Source organism: Bombus terrestris, chromosome 6 (genome assembly GCF_910591885.1).
Source record: "Bombus terrestris chromosome 6, iyBomTerr1.2, whole genome shotgun sequence".
Taxonomy (NCBI): Eukaryota; Metazoa; Arthropoda; class Insecta; order Hymenoptera; family Apidae; genus Bombus; species Bombus terrestris.
This window is the reverse complement of record NC_063274.1, coordinates 13,156,959-13,178,166: the sequence shown is the minus strand read 5'-3', so window position 1 is coordinate 13,178,166 and position 21,208 is coordinate 13,156,959. Positions and strand designations below refer to the sequence as shown.

The window sequence follows — 21,208 nt, the reverse complement described above, 5'->3', positions numbered from 1 at the left end:
ATAAATTGATAATAAAGACAAATGAATAGTGAGTAATGTTCTGCTATCAATACATCTCTATTAACAATTAGCGGTAAACTTTGTGTTATGTCGCACATTTTTCATCTTTTTCTATTTTAAACTGCGTTTGCTTGAATCCAATCTATGTAAGAAGGAACGCGAGTGTACACAGTGGGGTAATTAGAAAGACCACATCCCTGTGACCATGATACGATCCCGACAATCTTTCCGCTAACCGTAAGAGGGCCACCAGAGTCACCCTATGAAAGTATAATTAATTGTCGTAATTGTCATGAATTATAACATTATAAATTATAAATTATAACATAAATTATAACATAAATTAATAAATTATAACATAAATTATAACATAACATAAAGATGACGAATAAAATGTGAAGACCAGAAGAAGAACACGATGACTTTCTGATTTTAATGCCGCTTTGCGATTAAACAAGAGAATTTCTATATGACATAATTGAAAATGAAGATATTCTGTTAGGTTCAAAGATGTAAGTCTTTTAAAAACAGTTAATAAATTGGTGATATTCTATGGAAGCTAAAGATATATGTAATTATTAAGACAAGTAATATGTTAATATCTTTGATGTCGTAACATCATGGCAACCAATATTTAAATAATTTTGAAAGAATTAACAAGAACACATATTTAGATCGAAAAGCAAATGCAAACAATTTTGATAATATGATGTTGATCGATGACACAGTGAATCTTAAAATTGCTTTCGTGCAAAGAATAAGAAACATGATTTATCATGTTCTTCCCTTGTAGTCTTCGAACGACCGAATACGAATTTTTTAAAATATTAGAATAGAAAATATTAATTACGTTGCATGCTCCTTTCACGATCTTGGGATCATTGGCGCAAATTTGCGTGTCATATATTTTTTCATAGACATTCCTGCAAGTATTCTGATTGGTAATGTAGATGGTTGCTTTTTTCAATGTTGTCGAGATTGGTCCATATTGCTGTACGATAGAATATTTGAGTAAAATCGTGACGCTATGTCAGTTAGAGTAACTCGCAACAATATTTGAGCTATTGTTCACGCGTTTTATTTAACACAAATTAATACTTACTCTGATCCTACCCCATCCCGATACAATAGCGCGTGAGTTATCTGGAATATTTTGATTTGCTTGCGGTAAAGGAACGAAGTTTAGTTGTGGTCCGATCTCGAATGGCTTATTTACCTAAAAAAATAAGGCACCTTAGGTTATAAAATGAGGAACGATGACCAATGATTTAAAATTTTATCTCCTCGTCAAATATTATTTCTCCGATATATTCGACGTTCGAAAAATTACATTAATTATATTAATTCTTTATATCAATATTAAAACTATCGTGGACTAATGCCAAAGAAATAAAAGATTTCAAGATAGAATTGCAATGTGCTTTCCAACAATAAGTTTATGAATGCAAATTTCTATATGAATATTTATATGCGTTCTATATTTTTTCATATACTTGTTTCTTTTATTATAAATTTGGTCATTTGATGTTTAGATACCTTGATCAAGGCTATGTCGTTGATCCAGTTATTGGAGGAGTCGTATTTAGCGTGAACAATAAACTTCACAGCTTGATGCACGAATGTTGGAGAGCCGCTTAAGTTCTTGGTTCCGGTGATAACTTTGACTTCGTTAGGTTGTTCACTGTTAACAGTATTATAGGGCTTATAATGCTGATCATGTTACAATATTCGAAGATGCCACTTGATAGGAAATTACGAAACTTACTCAAAGACGCAGTGAGCAGCGGTGAGAACGTAATACTTGTTAAGCACCGATCCACCGCAGAAATGACGGCCGTTCATTTGAAGCGAAGCCTTCGAATAACAGAAACGAATAATAATAAAGGTAGAAACAGTATTTTTCTATAACGTAGTTTTTTATCGTTTGTCTAGTCTATCTGATCTTTAATGTTTCAATTTTCATCTGACAAGAAGTTTATTCGAATAACGCGATACGATTCAATTTCGTTTGTTTGATGATTGAGTTTTCGGTTTTCTTGCGTGAAGAATAAGTTTCGGTACCTGGTATAGAAATTCGTTTGGGCCTGCATCCTCACCATTCACGATTCTAGGATCCAAGTCTTGAGTTGATATATCGGCTAATAATGGTTTCGTAATGTAGTTAGTTGAGTCGAGTTAGTTGAGGTTTAAATTTATAAATATCAATTAAGACTTATTGGTATTACCACTTACCATTAGAACTTGCTAACGCTGTAGATATAAGTACCAGTCCAAGTATCACCGGATTCATGTTTCTTAACGATACAGGGAAATATGATTGAATACGCTATCATCGGTTGGTTTGCTCCTTATATACCCATTGTGATGTGTGAAACCCAGTTTAAAAACATGATCAATAATTGATAAATCGATCTTTAATTAACATTTCGATATGTTATATCTCCTTTCAATATATATATAAGTTTCAGTGACATTATTATCAGTAAGTACATCTTTTCGCTGATAAATAACAGTAACCGCCGAAAAGTGTGTATTTCGCTCAAATGTGGGATAGATAAAAAATTTCGTAGCAAATAAAAAATCTTTCAAATCTATTTCAAGGAGCAAATAAACTTAGTGATCACTATTACATCAGTAAAATACGTTTCTTAAATAAATTTGTATAGTAGCAGACAAGAGTTTAAGACGAAATGGAAGAAATAAATAATTGATTTACTTTCCATAAAAAATATAAATACAATATTCTACTTTTGGTATTAACTAATTAAACATTTGTTTGTACACTTACAAAAAAAATTTCATTTTGATATTTTGCTCAGTAGCTAAGTTATAAAAAAGGAACGACATCTGTATATTTCGTCGGTTAAAAGTTTAAGACTACAGAAAAAATATTAATTTTGGGTAAGAAAATATACACAATTTTTGTTTAAATTCAGTATTTTATTCAATATATGTTATTTTTTATCACTTCGGTACATCTTCTTGGCGTAAAATCTATTAATTTTTTACATTGATCTACCGTAATATTACTTGAAGCTGTTTCAATTATAGAGTAAAATTCATTTAAATTTTTCGGTTTATAACCGTGTACTGTCTTTTTTACGATGCTCCACAAATTCTCGATTGGATTAATGTCTGGTGATTGCCACGGCCACGGCAGCACGGTAATATTTTATTTTTCAAAAAACTGTTTCGCAATCCAAGTCGTGTGCTTTGGATCATTATCATTTTGAAAAATAAAATCATCACTCATATTGTTGCGTGCAAAAGGCAACATTGTGTTCTTGAGTATGTCCATGTATTGAAAACGGTCCATAGTTCCATTAATACGACATATCGGACCAGGGCCACCTCGAGAAAAATACGCCCGCACCATAACGTTTCTACCATCATGTTTAAGAGTTTTTAAAACGTACTGTGTTTTCAAACTTTCGCCAATTCAATATCTAACATACCGTATCCCGTCAGAAGAGACGCGATTGAATTTCGATTTGCCTGAAAACAATACCTTTTGCCAATCATCACTTCTCCAATGCTTATGAGCTTTAGCAAATGCAAGTCGTCTTTTTCGATTCCTAGAACTCAGCCATAGTTTCTTTTGGGGTTTTCGTCCTCTTAAGTTAAAGACTTCTAATCTTCTCTTAACAGTTCTAGCATTAATTTGTGTATCTTTTTATAGTTTATCTCCGCAGCAATATTATTTGCACTACGAAAACGATCCTTTTCGCTCAATCGATGAATCCCACGATCGATTTTCGGCGTTGTTTTCCGTGGTCTTCCGTTTTTCGGTTGATCGCAATATATACCTGCCTTTAAAAATGTATACCAAGCTTGCTTACAAGCTGTTTTCTGACCTGTTCACTATATTTGCTATTTAGTTGAAGGTTTTACTTTGCTTTCGCAGCCTTACGATTTGTTCCCTTTCGTTTTCAAGCAAATTCTTTGATTTACCCATAGTCTGTTCCTATCTAAATGAATTTTAACATGTTCGTCGCCCAGCGTGATTCCGCTAAGTTTCCTGCGGAGTCCAAATCCGACCGTCGGTACACAGAATGTAAATAGAGCGTCAAGCGGGAATTCATTGTTTATCGCTTTCGATTCATTGCAAAAAAAATATTATTTAGTTCTGAAATGGAAAAAGCGATAAGCTTTCCAGCTAGAGTATTCCGAGGGATCTCATGGCAGATATCTCAGATCTTTCATTTAATCGAAAAGCATGCTTGTGAGACGTACGTCAGTGATTTTTTTATCCTCAAAATGTTCAATAAACAGTGTGAAAATATATTTAAAAGTGAGGAGAGTATTGATAACGGAGTCTACAACTATTGTTCGAAGTGTCCAAAATCACTCCAAATGTGTTTGGAATGTTTCAACAAATACCATGCGATATAGAATAATGTAATATATTATCCAGAATATAAATTAATAAAAAGTATGGTATAACGTGTTTATTTTCATGTTGTGTATCCTATATACAATATCCTATATTTAATTAACTCGAGCAAGAAGAGCGTCACCCATACTTTGGTGACGGGCACCCACAGAAGTATACCCGTTACATAGATATGTCTGACGTGGCGACGAACGTGTTAAGTAATAAAAAGTACACTAAACAATGATTCTAACATTCCAGAATCAAAAATGTTCAAAAACTATACTCATACGTTTTACACAGATCGTCTTAAACTAATGTCCACTGTTTACAAGTGCTAAGCGGTAACTAACTGTTGTAATTCCTACATTGTCTGTATTTAACAACTGACAGTGTGAGGTTACGAAGCTCAAACATACAGGTATGTTATTCCAAAGAGACAAACCGAATAGAAGAACAATATGCGTATAAGAAGTTTGTCATCCGGTTTGCAAATCATCGTCTTAAACTTTTGTCTGCTACTGTATGTTCGTTCGCTATAGAACAATTGATAATTTTATTAAACATTAATTTAATTTGATTCATTTATTATTGTAGAAGAGAAATGGAACAGAGATTCTATTATTATTGTATTATAAATAAAAATAGTCATATAATAATTTGGACGAAAATAAAGATAGATTCTATCATATCATGATAATATGGATACTTGAAGGTTTCGATTAGCGCGATATTCGTGATTACGGTATATTAGCCATGTGTTAGCCATATTTACTGTAGTTAAGGTCAGTATAGTTATCTGTCATTCGCTCTCAGTTGAGATTAATCTAACTAGTTTAATCATCGATACATGTTACTTTTGAAGCACCAATTCCTTTCATAATTTCTCTGATAGAATATTAGATAATTGATATTTCATTCATATCTTCTTTAATTATTTTTTACAAGAAATTCGAATGTTCGAAGAATTCCTATTAATAACCGCGATATCAGATAAAATCCAGTATGTATACGAATAAACGATTAATTGTGTGTTTATTTACCGAGTAGATTATGTATTTTTTGTTTTTGTATTATAGATAATTTTATTTCATTTTATTATACACATTGGGACGGAGAAAGAAATTTTGCCCTTTAAATATTTAATATACCAATACGTTATTTAATATTTTTATGTACATTGCAAAATAAAAGATTGTTAGCACAAACATACGTAGATGAATATTTATAGAAGTATGGTTTAAAGAATTTATATTAATTCGTCAAATAAACGATTTATTTTATTTGAAAATTAAATGTACAAAATACGGTATTAAATGCAGGTTACAATATTTTCAGTTCTTAAAACGTTAAGATACCTTGGCCTGTATGGAAAGAGATATTCGAATTTCGTGCTTGTGTGTTTTACTTCGACTTCCAGTTCACGTTTCACTTGCTGGCTTTACACAGCGTGTGTTTCTATCCAATTAAGATGAGACGTCACACGGGTGTAGACAGTTGGGTAGTCAGTGAGGGCACAGCCCATTGCCCAAGAAACGAGACCAACGAGTTTTCCCTTGATGGTCAAGGGGCCACCAGAGTCACCCTATGAGAAAAGAAAGAATCAAGTTTTCAAGAACAATCTTAGCGAAACCATGAAACCCCGTTAATTGCTGCGAAATCCTGAATAAAGACAATTTACGTTGATTTCACGCAATCATAATTACAAATTACAATTTACGAAGCGTTACAAAGAACGATTGAAATTATTCATACAATTAATTACACCGAAAGTGTCAGTCAGTGTAAAAGTGTAAATAAAAGTGTATTCTATGGAAATACAATACGAATGAAATCACGTAGAAAGATCGTCTATGTCGTTTCCGCGAGAAGATAATCAAAGCGGAATAAATGCAACTATGTGAGATTAAATAAGCCAATTTATAATCGTAAATAAAATAATCGTTATGTAATATAATTTTAATCCATGTGTAACTTACGTGGCATGATCCCTTTTGAGCACTTGGGTCGTATGCACAAAGATGCGAGTCGTAGACGTTTTGATGTTGTTTGTTGTACATCACTTTACAGTATTCTTGATCAGCAATCAAGATGTTTACGCGTTGCAGGAAAACAGTCGTAGGACCACCTTGCTGCAGTTGCACATTTGTAATACATAAGTATGAGACATGATACAAAGTTATTTATAATTATTATTAAATTAATATTACAACTATACAGAACGTGATAGAAATTTTAAAACATTCAAAGCTATTTAAATGTATTTATCAAGTATTAAAAATACTTTTCTCAAGAAGATGGAGAACTTACCCAAAGTCTACCCCATCCAGAAACTGTTGCCACATCATTAGCCTTAATAACATCATTTGGCGATGGAAGGGGAACGAAAGAAAGTACCTTCGATTTTATGAATGGTGTCTTGACCTGTAACAAATAAACCATAACGAAATAAGAATATCTGTGCCGCTTGATACTATTAACTTAGGAAAATCAGTGCTTGAGAGCATACCTTGATCAATGAAATATCGTTTTTCCAAGAATCTGAAGCAGCATAGTTTTCGTGAATGATGATTTTCTCAACCAAGTGTTCGGAACCTCCTTCTGCGAGATTAATCGTGCCTGCTACAACCTTGATTTCTTTTGGTGATTTCCTTCGAAAAAAAAAGAAGATGAGTTTTTTTATTTGAAGGCCACAAATGGAAAATTCTTGTTGCCGTTTCGTCAAAGAGCAGTTTTAAAATTGAATATGTCGTTAGCCGACTCCATATCGAAATTATCTTTTCGCTTATCACTTCTTTGGATATTCAAAAAATATTGATAGCGTTAATTACGTAGGTGAGAAAATCAATAACGATTAACTTATCATATTTCAACTTTTTCCATATAATGACGATGCATAAGATTCGCACTTGTGTAAGGAATTTTCTTGTAAATTGTCAAACCATTATGAATTCATCGATGGTTTTTTCGAATTAACTGATGTTGTCATTTGCGTATATGCTTCGTAATTACTCGTGAAAATTTAACGTTCGAAACTAAAATTTTTCGAATGCTTACTGGACGGTACAGTGAGCTGCGGTGATGACGTAATTTTCATTAAGAACGGAGCCGCCGCAAAAGTGGAACGAAGATTCTTTGTTTTGAAGTGATACCTAGGGATAAAAAGAAATATCCTGATAATTGAACAATATTCAAGAAGTAGGATAAATGACAGGAAGAAGAACGAATTGATTCGATAGAGGGTTGTTAGGTTCTCTATGAAACTGATTTTTTCTCTCGATTCAATCTTTTCTTGTCTTAATTAACAGGCAACGATATTTCGTTATTGAAATAACTTACTTGATATGGGATTTCTCCTTCTTTAACGTTCTCCCCATTTACGATTCTTGGATCGTATTTCGGCACCAATCCACCTATGTAAATAATAGTGGTACACAATAATTAGTATCTAGTGATCGTGGATGGAACGCTGCTCATTATGCAGTCGACACTGATTGCTCTGCTTATTAGCTACATTTAATGACGGAAATTGCCGCTAATGAACATGCTGCCGCGATAGAAACAATTCTTTAATTTTCTTCATACGTTTCAAATCTCGTGGATTAATTCTCAACCGAAACGTTTAGCGAACGTTCTAATTACATGATTTTGAAATTTTCACGAGATTAAGAGATTAACAGAGGAATTAAGTTAATTTTGTAGCAAAGTAAAACGAAATGTTTGAAATATCCCGAAGTAAAATATTGTAATATTGTTGTTTGAGATAGGAATTTCAGTTTTTATGAAAAATATCGTAGTATATATAATTCTGGTGTCGTTTAGCGCGAAACCTTAATGTTCTATCAAATAGAGAGTTTTATAATAAATGTATCTTTTTAACGAAACGAAACGCGTGAAAGTAGCAACTACTCACCATTGGAGAGGGCGAAAAGAGTAAAAAGGGTCAACGTTGTCACCAACATGTTTCTAACCAGCTCGGTTTTCGCAAACTGAGATGAAATTTCATGCAAGCTATTAGTTTATATACTCCGACGTGGTATTTTAAAAATATGTAATGTCGATTCGTCTTCGATTCAAGATTAGATAAATTGGTGATTTCTGTTGTGTCAATATATGGATTTCGTGATTGATCCAGATTGCTATGATTAATTATTTTCTGATAATGTTGACGTTTAGCGATAACTCGCATGGTGTAGACTTCTGAGATTTCATGTTGCCAATGACAGTTGAGACTAATAATTATTGTTCGTAATTGTTTATAATTTACGATTTTGTTTATTTTTTTTATCACGACGTATATGTGCGTGTGTGTAAAATTATCAACTTCGTGACTAATAAACGTGAGTAATATGATTGAATCATGCAATCAAGTCTAGTAATTAAAAAATTTTAAAGTTTTGTACAGATAAAAAGATACTTGAAAAAATGTGCAACGTCATAAGATATTCAAAGACAATTAAATAAATTGATGCATGCTATCTTAGAAGAACACGTTAAGTATTATTACTTTCATGTAACGTGTATCTAGTAAAAAAATAATTTCTCTACAAATTCCTTTTATAAATGTGTATCTTCCGTAAAAACGTTGAAATACAATTTTTATAACATTTTTTGAAATGCGTACAATGGCGATAAATGAATGAATCTATCACGGAATTCAATATATCTGTGACATATATTTTGCAAAAGTATGTAATTTCGAAACACGGATTTCTCATTTTTTAGTTGCAATATAGTTCGTGATGTGTATCATTGGATTTCCCGTGAGTTATTAATCCTGTTTGACAGGTATTTGATGCGTAAATACCGACGCGATAAACGAAAACCTTTTAAAGAAGTGATTTATGCAAGATTAATATAAAATACATTAATCTTAATAAAAGATTAATATATTTTGAATAACGTTCCTTTGGAACATAGATTTATACGTTGATTTTGATTGCGTCAGTATGTGATAAAAAGTATAAAAATATTTATTCGATGTATGTTTTGAAATTGTTTAATCATTTTCGTGTATTATCTAGATACATCTAAAAATTGTAATATTTCGGAGTAGCGAACGCGAATTACAAAATATATGAAAAACAAAATATGTTCGTACGTTAAGTTACGTATCCTGAAAATGAAGATTGTTTTAACATTTTCATACGACCTGAACAAACGTGTATTTATGTACGTGCATATTTTCGTTAATTATCTCTGACTAATTCTATATGTGTACTATATATGTATATATTTTTGTTATTAGTTGTATTGTGTGCAATGGCAGGATAACATGCAATATTTAATCGGCGAGATTGAAATCAGTATCAAATTACGATAGACGAGCTGACATACGCAACATTATCCAGCAAATCGATAGAACTGATTCATTGTAATTTCTTTGTATTTCAAAGAAATTGTGGAGTGATATTACTTATTTATTAAAAGAAACCTAAAAAATAAAAAGGTAATTGTATATATCAGATTCATGGATAAAGGAGACACAAAGAACCTATAGATGACTTTCTTCGTGATTTGTTGACTAAACGAGATTTCGTATTTTAGTGAAAATAAATAATATACACTGGATGATACGAATATATTTTCAATGTACGGATCGGTTAGTTTTATCTTTCGGATAGATTACACTGCGCAATTCAGTAGCCTAAATTATCATGATATGTCAATGATAACGAGAACAATATGATATGTATGTGACGTGTCGATAAGTGTGCTCTTATATCGCATTCATTTCCTTTCTTCATTGAATTTCTATCGCGATGAGCTCTATTGTTTTACACTCAGTTCTCAGAAGAAAACCGGCTTTAAAGTAGATTTATCTTGTATCTAAGTATCGTAACTATATCGTAGAAGGCATAATTATAAATATAATATTTCTGGATTTATATTTTATCTTTGTTCGATCTTATAACCAGTGTCTTGTTAAAAGTCTAATTACACCACTCGTTATTATTTCTTCTGTGGATCCAATACCTTTCTCTCTCTCTCTCTCTCTCTCTGTCTTCACCTTTTCTTTTCTTTTTCGCCTTTCACTGTAGCCTCTGAATTATTCGAAGTATCCGCTCTTAAAATATCGATTTCTACAAAAGCGCAGACGGAATGAACGATTCAAAGGTTATCCGAGAAAACGAGGACTCTCCAGCGGAGAGTGTTCGTGTGAATTATTCGAAAGTGGAGTTTTCTTTCCTTAGGAGGAAGGCTTGGATTTTCATGAAAACCGGGAGGAAAAGTGTCATTTCAAGAGGACGTGGTTCCTCAGAAGTAAGCCCTCTAAGTTCCTTTCTTGTCGCGTAGACACACCAAGTTTTACAAATGAACGTAATTCCCACCTAATTTCTGCATTTTCTACCTGCCAGTTGTAAGCAAATAAATTAGTTTTTTAAAACGTGTACACGAAGTAGGGTAGCTTAAGTATTTGATTATTCGGACATTTATAGGAACATCTTGAGATTTCACTGGCAATAGTGTGAGACCGATTATCGTGGTTGATAAAATTTAAAACTAATTTAAATATGTATATAGAAGTTACAAGATATTTATTGCAAACATGTATTATATATTTAGTAAAAGATTAGTATAAATTGCCTCGTGCTTAGATGTTCACTTCAAACATGTAATACTAGTCAAAGGCGGTCTTACCGAATACCATGGACTATAATATAACGAATAATCGACTGTTTAAAAAATGTTGTAATATCTGCGGAATGTATACTTGCGCTAACCATCTTATAGTTTCTATATACTTTCCAGATTTGTTTCAAACTTTACGAATATCATCATCACGATAGTCGACTTTCATTACGGTGTTGATGAACTTTTACAATAATTCATATATAACATATAATATATTGCTCGTGAAAATTTCCTGCGACGAGCGTTTAAGTACATTGGAGAACCACTGTATAAGCTTGTAAATGGCTGTTATTATTCTTCTTATAATGGCCGCGTTGATCGGTAATTAAGAGTAGTTGCGGAGAATGCACATTGATCCTTTCTAGTGCGCCAGGTGGCACCGGAAACAGGAGCAACACGTGAAGCTCTCCCTCGAGAGAGGATGGCGTATTGATCCTTACAACACTACCTGACCTGCTATCCTTTTTCAACTCAGTGGCATTATCCTTTCTAAATCTAGCGTCGGTGGGGCCATAATTGCATTTAGATTGATCGTATTACGGCTTCGTTTATTTTTGAGCTTAATGCAGCAAACGGATATGCAGCTGGAAGAATTTCAATCGAGGCGTTTGGTAGTTTCTTAGATATCGAATCGGCCACGAGATAACGATTCCAATTAAATTGGGTAAATTTGGTGGCGCCTGTACGCGAGTAACATCCAACTTACCGAAAATCCTTTATCGAGACTTGGAACTGAAATATATATATATATAAAGTTAACGAAGATATCGAAATTAATCTTCTTGCGATATTAACGTCGAGACCACAATCTACGGCCATTTCACGTAGATATACGTCTTACATTCTTTACGGGTCGATAATTCACGTAGGATACAGAATCCTTTCTGTTCTTTTACCGAATGTCACGAATTGGTTGGATATGTTATATTTGATGAAACTGGGTATTGAACATTTTTGCCCATGGATGGACTACAGACATTTTGTAGTCGTATTATTTTACACAATTCGTCTGACACGTGAATCACGTAAACCTTTTTCGCATTGGAGTTTAACCACTGGTTATTAATAGGCGCGTCTTTTTCAATTAGAACAATTTCTTTCTAGAGAGCAATCTTAAGTTGACATGCAAGAATTTTATAATCTGCAATTAGGTGGCGATACAGGAAGACGTATTTTTAACTGACTAATGCGCAATGTATGAATTTCGCCCTAATATACGAAAGTTGATATTGGAGATTGAACCAGCATATTTAGGAGATCTATCATTAACGTATTTAACATCTTTCTAGGAATAAATTCATTTATTATGAGCTTTCTCTGACTCGATGTAAGAGGTTATTTAAGTAACCAATCAATTCCCTAAATTGTATCTATTAATGTCCAATTACTCCGGTGGATTATTAATTATTTTAAAGGTGGAATGATTCATACTGTTGGAACCATTTATATCTCTTTTACTATCGTAGTTGGAAATAAATGTCAAAAGAAAAAGAAATGATCCAAAGAGGACTCTATTTTTTCCGCCATTTCAACCTAATTATTTTTTACGTACGGAAAAGGAAGTTATTTTATTTAACAAAAAAAAAAAGATGAACAGTCCATCGGAAAAATACAGATACGTCGCTGCACGTGTGAAAAAAATATGCTTCTGAAAACGTAGTCCTCTTTAAACCATTCGTCTCTTCCCTCTAATATTCTTCTTTTGCAATTACAATAAAAAATAAAAATTCGACTTTTTACAGTTAGATGAACTCTGTATAATTCTGATAATGAATATTTTTATAACCTAGAGATAAATTCCAAATTATTTAAACTATTCTTGTATCAACTATCTCTAGTCAATGCATAGTTTGCTATTACACCCATATTTTTGGAACCCAGAAATGGTTTCGTACTTATTTGAAATACATATAGCCGTATCAAGTGTCTAATAATCAATGCATAGCTACGATTACAGGTGACGATTAGCCGAATTAATGAAATTGATGTAATTATACGGATCATCGAACTCGGCTGAATTCTCGTATCCGCTTTTACATTCTTACGATATTCTCGTCATTCTTGGGAGCAAACATCTGTTACGATTCGGATACCTTTATTGATTATTCAAATTCAGAACGGAGGACAAGAGAAGTAGAATAAATGCATGCATTAATTACGATGGCAAACGGCAACGAGTTTAGATTGATAAAACGATTATCATGCACGAGATACTGTTAAGTTGTTATTTCTCGCTATTTGTCTGCATTCGTTATCGTAGAATATAAACGATGGAAGGAAGCTCCATAGTACTTATCTGTTAAACGATAGAAATTTTCAACGTCTGTTTCTTCTATACAGACACGTACGAAAATAGCTATATTTTGCCTCGTTAGGAATGCTTTGTGGATGTAAATAACATTTGCCTTCATCTCTTTGATACTTCTCTAAATGGAAATTAGTTTCATCAAAGTCGAACTCCAGTTACTCAATTTGCACTGTGAAAATAGACTTTCACATGTGCAATAATGACTATTATTATACTTATCGTTGGTCTTATTGTACGTGTTCGTTACAATCTATGATAATTGTTCTTATCGAAATTTCATTTGTTATATATGAGTCTCATACTTTGATTTCAGAATCTGACATAGTTAAGAGATATAATAGACAAAACTTTTATAATCATCGATTAACTTATCCTTCTTTCGATAGGTAATTGATCGATAGCACATTGAATTTTGAAGTTGATTCTCTGGAAATCGAGAAATCTAACTTATCGTTTCTTCCAGTTATGCCTCTCATATACAATGCAATATATACGTGTAATAGATTAGATAGAAACATAATCTACAAACTGGAAATTTGAGAAAGATTAAGTAGCGATTATACGCGTAATTTCTTTTTCTCATGTGTGAACGAGCGTTAACGTCGTATTTTCTATTATCTTTCATTATTTGTCGCGTTTAATGAATATTCGATTGGCAGATATTCGATAGGAACTTCTATTTTGGCCGCTTATACCGCGCGATGTGCAAACCAGTGAAACAAATCCGAAGTGGCGATGTCATTACAGATTCAATTTTCCTGTACATAGAACGATAAATACATAGAGAAAAGTGGGGTAGGTGTATCGAAGCTTTGTCAAAAGAGCTGTCACTGATGTATATTCGAAAGTGGTTAACCGTTTGTACAGAGCGTTGCGGATATCTCTGTAACGATGGTTTTCAGCCGGCTCGAGTAAACACAAAGGTAAAATCAAAGGACGATTGATGATGTCGTGTATCCAATCCTCGGCTATTCGGTTCTCTATCAGCCGAGTGTATAAAATGCAATTCCGCGAAAATAGAAAGGAATTAACGCGACGTGTAATTTTACTTCCGGAGAACGGCGAAAATAATAATTTGATTAAATTGTTGTTAATTCTGAAGAACGTTGTTCGTGGTAACTTGCAGTGTAATACATGAATTCTGTTTGATGAATTTTGTTTCAAGGCGTAGGCATTGCGTTGCATGTTGAATATGTGACATACTGAATACAAAAATGAATGAATTCGTCGTATTTTATAATTTACTATATAAGAAGCTTGGCGCTTTCATGGAGAATTCTAAGGTGCTTCGAGGAAAAGGAAAATTACTCAAATTGATGTGAAAATCTGTATGAAGAGTAACTACATACTTAGCGATGTTAGTACTGGGTTTTTACTGATAGTAACACGTTCAAAGCCACTCTGTTTTACATCAGCCTATATTATATGGTAATAAATACTTTTTGTATAAAATGTGTTTCTACGTTGTACGCAATAGGATAAATCGATATATTTTGTATTAACAGTTGGTGTAACGGCATATTACATTTTTTCACATTTTTATTTGTGACACATAGAAGAAAGGAATAAAAGTATATTTAATACAGTTGTAAATAATCATAATAAGAGGAATACAAATGTTAAAAATCTTCTCTTACGTATGGTGATATTTATTTCATTCTGTTTATCAATTTGTTCTACAACAGAAGCAAAATATTTCATTCGTTGGAGAACACGTTTCATAAATCAGAGCACGATCATGTGAAAGCTAAATATACGTAGGTACGAACTAAATATTTTTTTCGTGTCACAGAAAATTATAGGCTTCATACGACAGGATATTTTTATAGCTGGTCCAAAGCATGAAACAATATCATGCTCGTTGAACACAACTCGCGCGAGAATCTATAATAGCCATTTGTAATAAACGTTGCGCATAAAATTTTCATGCCACTGCTGAAAATTTTAGCGGTAGTTTGACTTGTCACTTTAAAATAGAATATTCTGTCAGCTTCGTAAATTCGCATCATTTGTATATACATATAACGATATTTGCAACGACTAACTAGGTATTTACACGGCATCGACTGCTTTCAAATAAATCACAGTGAATACAAACAGAACAAAACAGACACAAACGTATCAAAGAACGTATTACGATGAAACTGATTCAACTCAATGGAATCGGCATCATACCGATTTATCTCCATAAAGATGTTACCAAACCGATTCGACTTAATGCAGTCGATACCAAATCAATTCAACTCGATGACAATGGTACCAAATCGACTCGGCTCGATGAAAACGGTACCAGAACGATTCGACTTGATGAAAACGGTACCAGAACGACTCGATGTGATGAAGAGGGCATCAGATCCACTCAATTCGATGAGGATGGTGCTGCACCGATCGAAGTTGGTATAGATAGTAGGTATACGATGTTAGTGATGATTCTACTTATCAACTAGACTGCGAATTTTTATGCAAATTTATATCTTCATGGATATAGCCGAAGAAATGGGACGCGAATAGATACAGTATAACAAACGAATACGTTAAAAGAATTTAAAATAATATTCGGTATAAGTATGTAGTAAGTAAAAGAATACAATACAATAAATAAATATTATATGATATTAATTATATAATATTAGTTAAAATAAAAAAAATACCGCTTCTAGAGTACAAAGTGAAAAATTTACCTGACTGAAAAATTACATCTATTGCACTTTCTATATTATTGCAAATTATTTGCAATTCAGCGGATTTTGTACTTTTAAATTCCCTGTAAACGCATATACATTCGCAATATTGATATATTGATAGCTTCTCGAGATTTGTAAAATACATTGTCTTTTAGATCCTTATAATTTTCAAAGTTTCTGCGCCCTTTTTAGAACTAGAGTTCTAATTATCGTAATAGGATCATGCTACATCTAAATTATCATGTCAAATACACGCGTAGAAATATACTATGCTGTGGCATTAGATCAGTTACGATGGTAAATCTATGTGTTCAAAACTTTCTGTATTACTATTGACGATTCTGTGGTATGTGTATGTATTGATACGAAGGTTTCTATGCTTGCGTGTGTTTGTGTACCTTTGAAATTCTATGTGTCGCGTTCAACAGATCTGAACTATCGTGTATTACTAGTAGTAAATCCGACGTTGTCGTATCGGCTTCACTGGACTTTGTGGAACATACGGACGTCGATATATTGGCGGTCGCTTGCTTTGCTTCCTGCGTACTCAGAATTGCTTGTATTAATTTTACTGTTATCTATATTGGTTTCTTTGATTCTAATTAGCCTTACGTCACGCTTCGCTATTTGACAACATCCTTTAGTTTTCCACTCACATCCAATCACGGTAATTTTGTGGTGTTTTTAATCGAATTATTCTTCACACCATGTATAATGTAAATTTGCATATTTCTGTATAATACTTCACGAGTCTATCTGACATAGACTTTTCATTTCTTTCTATTTTGAAAAACACGTTAAATACGTCGTTATCTTCTATTATAATAATTATTATGTATGATAATTACTATGTTCATTATTGTATTTTGTTAGGTATTACACCTGGAAAACGTAATTCTAAGAAATAAATTATGTCTGAAATTTATAGAAAGCCCTGTTAGTTTTGTCATTTATTTCCATAAATATTACAAGAATTCTATTTTTGAGCTGCATCTCGTGTACATTGACAAAGTTTGATAGTCGAGCACAAATTGACGATCATTCCGAGTTTTCCTGTTAGAAATAGTTATGAAAGGATCATTCGAGGCGGATGTATAACTTTCGTTCGAGTCGCCGGTAAGAAATCTGGAAAATATATCTCAAAAGTTATTTTGACTTCGTCGAAGTTTACGTAGCATTCTAACAGCAGTAGAGCGGGAAGTTTCGTAAATACTTCGCAGTACCCGCTGAAATGCCAAGATTTTCTTATGATCATCGAGATCTTCGAAAAGGATATTTTTATTTAAAAGAAAAGTTTCTCTTTCTAATTTCTGTCTTACATAAATAATCTATTATTCCTAATTCACCAACTAGCTTTGATTATCCTATCTATGAAGAGAACCTTGAGATTTTATATTATTTTAAACAATGTTATCGCACTTAACTATAACGTCTTAAATAAATACGTTTAAATTACTACGGCAATTAAGTTTTTAATTTCTACGAATTTTGTCTATTAAATAAAATTGAAAAGATCGAGTCTAGGATTCACGTTGATCAGATATCTTTTATTCACAATGTTGTAGATATCTTTCTCTCGTAACACCCTGTATACTTGACGATGTAGAGCGAAAGAAACAACAATTTTTCTCTTAGTCGGCCATTAGAATCTTCGTTAAACTGAAAGTACCACGAAAAATATGTACAGCACAAGCACAAACGAATAACGCCACAGAAATTACAAGCATCTGGCTGCATACTTTAAACTTAGACTTTCGCAGCGGATCAACGTTGATGCTTGGCTCGTGTTGCACAACGCTCGCGCCTTTAGATAGCCCGCAGTATCCTGCGAAACTTTACAAGGCCTGAAGCTATTTTCTGGACTTATGAAAGCTCCGTACGACGTATCCAAAAGTGGCGAAAGATGTTTTGTATCTCATACTTTGCCGTATATCGCTTAAACTTTCAACGAAGTGTTTTACAAGATGGAAGAGGAAAAAAGCGACATCGTAAAGAAAACTCCGCCGTTTTACTCTGATTCCTTATTTTCGCTAATTCGAGACAATATATCTTAATCCGATTAAATATTAAAGTTAATTAACAGGTAAATACAAAGAATTTTTAAGCATGAGTGATTTCACATCTTGAGGTCAATTTTTATGACTTAAGTTTCAAATTAATTATACAAGAAATAAGCTCGTTGTTCGAACTATACATTATTTATGCGTTATCTATTGTGTATTAGATATATTGAAAATTCTAGCACGTTATAAATAAATTGTGTTTAGTTCTCTTCGACCCGAAAATACATTTACAGTATCCAGTTATAGTTTAGGTACATTCGCCTATCAGAAATATTTCTTAATAAAAAAATTATTATTTGTCAACTGATACAACAAGTCAACAAGACTTTCATTATATTAAATTCTCTCTATCTCTTTTGTCTTCTTATACGTCGTTTGAACTGTGTATCGAGCAGTTCCTCCGCGGAGAGAATTCCAGCGAAGAAAGAAAAGAAAAAAGGGAAGATTCATTTAGTGAATGTGAAAGGGCCAGTAAAAGCCACGTTTACACGGAAAGAAGCAGGGAGCTAATTGTTAGAAGTAAAATAATCAAGGTGCAGTTTTATGTCTCAATAAAATAAATACCTAAATTCACTTCGTAAAATATACTGTACAAAAAAAAAGAAAGAAAAATGGTAGGTATAAATCAATCTCTAACAAAGCATAGCTTTTTAGTATATACGTCGCATACATACCGAGAATAATTCTTGGTGCTGTAACGTAAAAATATCGATGGTAACGATAGCACGTTGATCTTGTTCAACTTTTATTTACGGGAACAACATTCTTGCTAGATGATTCACGAAATAGCAGAGAAGGAATAGGAAGGTTCACCAACAATTCATTGGTTGGATTGTAGCATAAGAGAAACGGCGACCACGCCATTATCAGCACGTATGAGGATTTCAAAGTACCTGGATCATGGCCAATTCTGCCGCAAATACTCTCCCTGAACTGTCCTTTACGATTTGTCATCCTATCGCTCGAATTCAATCCAATCCATTACACTCGCGTATTACAGAAATTGCCTTAGCTATATCTGGCCCTTTCGATTTCTCGCGTCTAAATTTTTTCGTCCCTGTGACTCGACTATATGTTTTTCCTTTAAAATTTCTTCGAGTTCTTCTTTTCTAATTATTATAACATCTTTTATTTTAAATATAATAATTAATTAATTTATTACAGTTTTCCCCTTTTTCAAGATTGACTAAGGAATGTAGATACTTTCGGCAAAATTAAAGTTAAATTTTATTGCGATCGAATTATGATTGCATATACCTTTAATTTATTCTCATCGTGTGATTTTAATTATGATTATTCAGTTTGAGAAATTTACAATTAGACATGTTGTTTCACCATGACGAAGATCGACTATATTTGTCGATTAGCGCGAGACAACATCTAAATCGAATCTTCGGCGAAAAATAGATAGGAGTAGGAGGACAAATAGAGTAGCCTTCTCAATCACTTGATTCCAATTTTCTAGATATCTTCTTGCGAGAATATCTAAAGACTTTAATCTACTTATCAGCAATAAATAACGTGATAAATTTACGACTACGAGTGGTACACGAGAGGAATGCTCTTGAAAAAGGTCGGTGATTTGTTTCCCGCACGTTGACCTTTTGTAGATTGAGATGGAAGGAGGACGCAGCAAATTTCTTTTTTGCGAATGTGAAAGCGAATTTTTATGTTGTTCATCGAAAGGATTGACTTTCGGATTTACGTATCGAGTTGAGTAATAAGTTCGTTTCTTATTCATCTTATTCAAAAATTGTTAGAAGCAAGTGGAGACTCATCTGTTTAAACTCTTGAACGAGAGATTTACGTTTATAACTTACTCTCTGATTATATGTAGGTAGGTTTTATATAAAAGTAAAAGTACTAGATGTACTCTGTTAAAAAAAAAAATCCTCAATGAATTTATCATACAACCTAATATATTGGTTAGAGATTACTTTATAGTTGACGAAGTTTTGAGTTCATTTTTTCATGATATCCTAACTACTAATGAAATTTATCTACGAGAAGAACAATATCTAGAATACACATATGATAAGTATGAAAACACAGGTGGAACGAAATAGTTGAGAGTAATAGACCATTAGCATTACCTTGGAGAGTTCACTGATGGAATGACCAACCGATCGATATGCTGGGACAGATGCGAAAGTGCATCGTCCCTGATGTTGGCGTAGGTCCAACAGCTTCTAAGTTGTTGCAGATGCTGACGCCCGTACAAAGATTTTTTCCTCGGGAAGGTCTTCTTGTTTGTCATAAATACTGGAAGTCCTTGAACGAAGATAAGAATCTCTTAACTTGATAACTTTTATGTTTGTTTTACTTAACGCAAAAAGATTTCTTATTTAAACGTTGTTATAGTAAAGTTTTGCTACTTCATTTATAATTATTTTTTTAAATCTCTGGTTATCTTCAGTTTTCAGTATTCTTAAGAGATTCAATTTTTTTTTTAAACGAAACATTTATCATATTATAAAATAACTTTGTCTATTATTTCTAATTATATCATAGAAAGAAAATCCTAAAGTTACGGTTCACATAACTTAGATCGCTTTTCGGGCAAAATATTTCTGGGATAGGTTGATGCAATAAACAACATATCCTCATTAAGCTGAATATTGTTTACTGAATAAAAAAATCAATATTCTCCTTTTTTAGCGATCACCAGACTGAATTATGTCGATATATGAACATGACATTGATGTTCTAAAATAACTATCTCGCCAACAGCAACATAAAAAGCTGCAATTCACTTAACGAGAGTTAGTTCTGAAAAGCAGCTATAACAAAGGTTGTTTTATATATTTTGTTACATTAAAGATTATTTTATCCGACGATCAGACACGATATAGATCATCCCTAATAATATCGATTCTACTATGTTGCAATCTCATTTTTAACTACTAGAATATACTTCATAATTTAAAAAATTGTCAAGGGAAATTATCACGCTTGGTTTATGTAGATTTTCTGTTATATGTCTGATGAATATAGAGTGTAGAATTACAAGAAATATTGTAATAAGTATTTTTAATGACAAATGTTTTAAAGAAAGCAATTGAGATAAATATTTTATTTGGTCGTGACGACATGAAGAGAGGAAAATGAAAAATCCTTTGGCATTTATATACGTGGGAATGGTTCT

The 21,208-nt window shown here is 32.7% G+C and overlaps 3 protein-coding genes across 3 annotated transcripts in view; 1 reads left to right on the top strand and 2 right to left on the bottom strand.

Annotated features, from left to right (window-relative positions):
• Positions 1-21,208, top strand: part of LOC100645988 (putative mediator of RNA polymerase II transcription subunit 26) — a 244,290-nt gene that overhangs the window by 17,145 nt on the left and 205,937 nt on the right. The window lies entirely within an intron of this gene.
• Positions 113-2,354, bottom strand: LOC100646224 (chymotrypsin-2-like). The gene is made up of 7 exons (XM_003396046.4): positions 2,233-2,354; positions 2,062-2,138; positions 1,766-1,854; positions 1,537-1,681; positions 1,103-1,216; positions 851-991; positions 113-260 (listed from the first exon to the last, which is right to left on the bottom strand). The coding sequence occupies exons 1-7, from the start codon at positions 2,288-2,290 to the stop codon at positions 117-119; spliced, it is 768 nt and encodes a 255-aa protein (XP_003396094.2). The 5' UTR covers positions 2,291-2,354; the 3' UTR covers positions 113-116.
• Positions 5,631-8,416, bottom strand: LOC100646106 (chymotrypsin-2-like). The gene is made up of 7 exons (XM_003396045.3): positions 8,286-8,416; positions 7,712-7,785; positions 7,430-7,524; positions 6,882-7,023; positions 6,683-6,796; positions 6,352-6,504; positions 5,631-5,957 (listed from the first exon to the last, which is right to left on the bottom strand). The coding sequence occupies exons 1-7, from the start codon at positions 8,332-8,334 to the stop codon at positions 5,814-5,816; spliced, it is 771 nt and encodes a 256-aa protein (XP_003396093.1). The 5' UTR covers positions 8,335-8,416; the 3' UTR covers positions 5,631-5,813.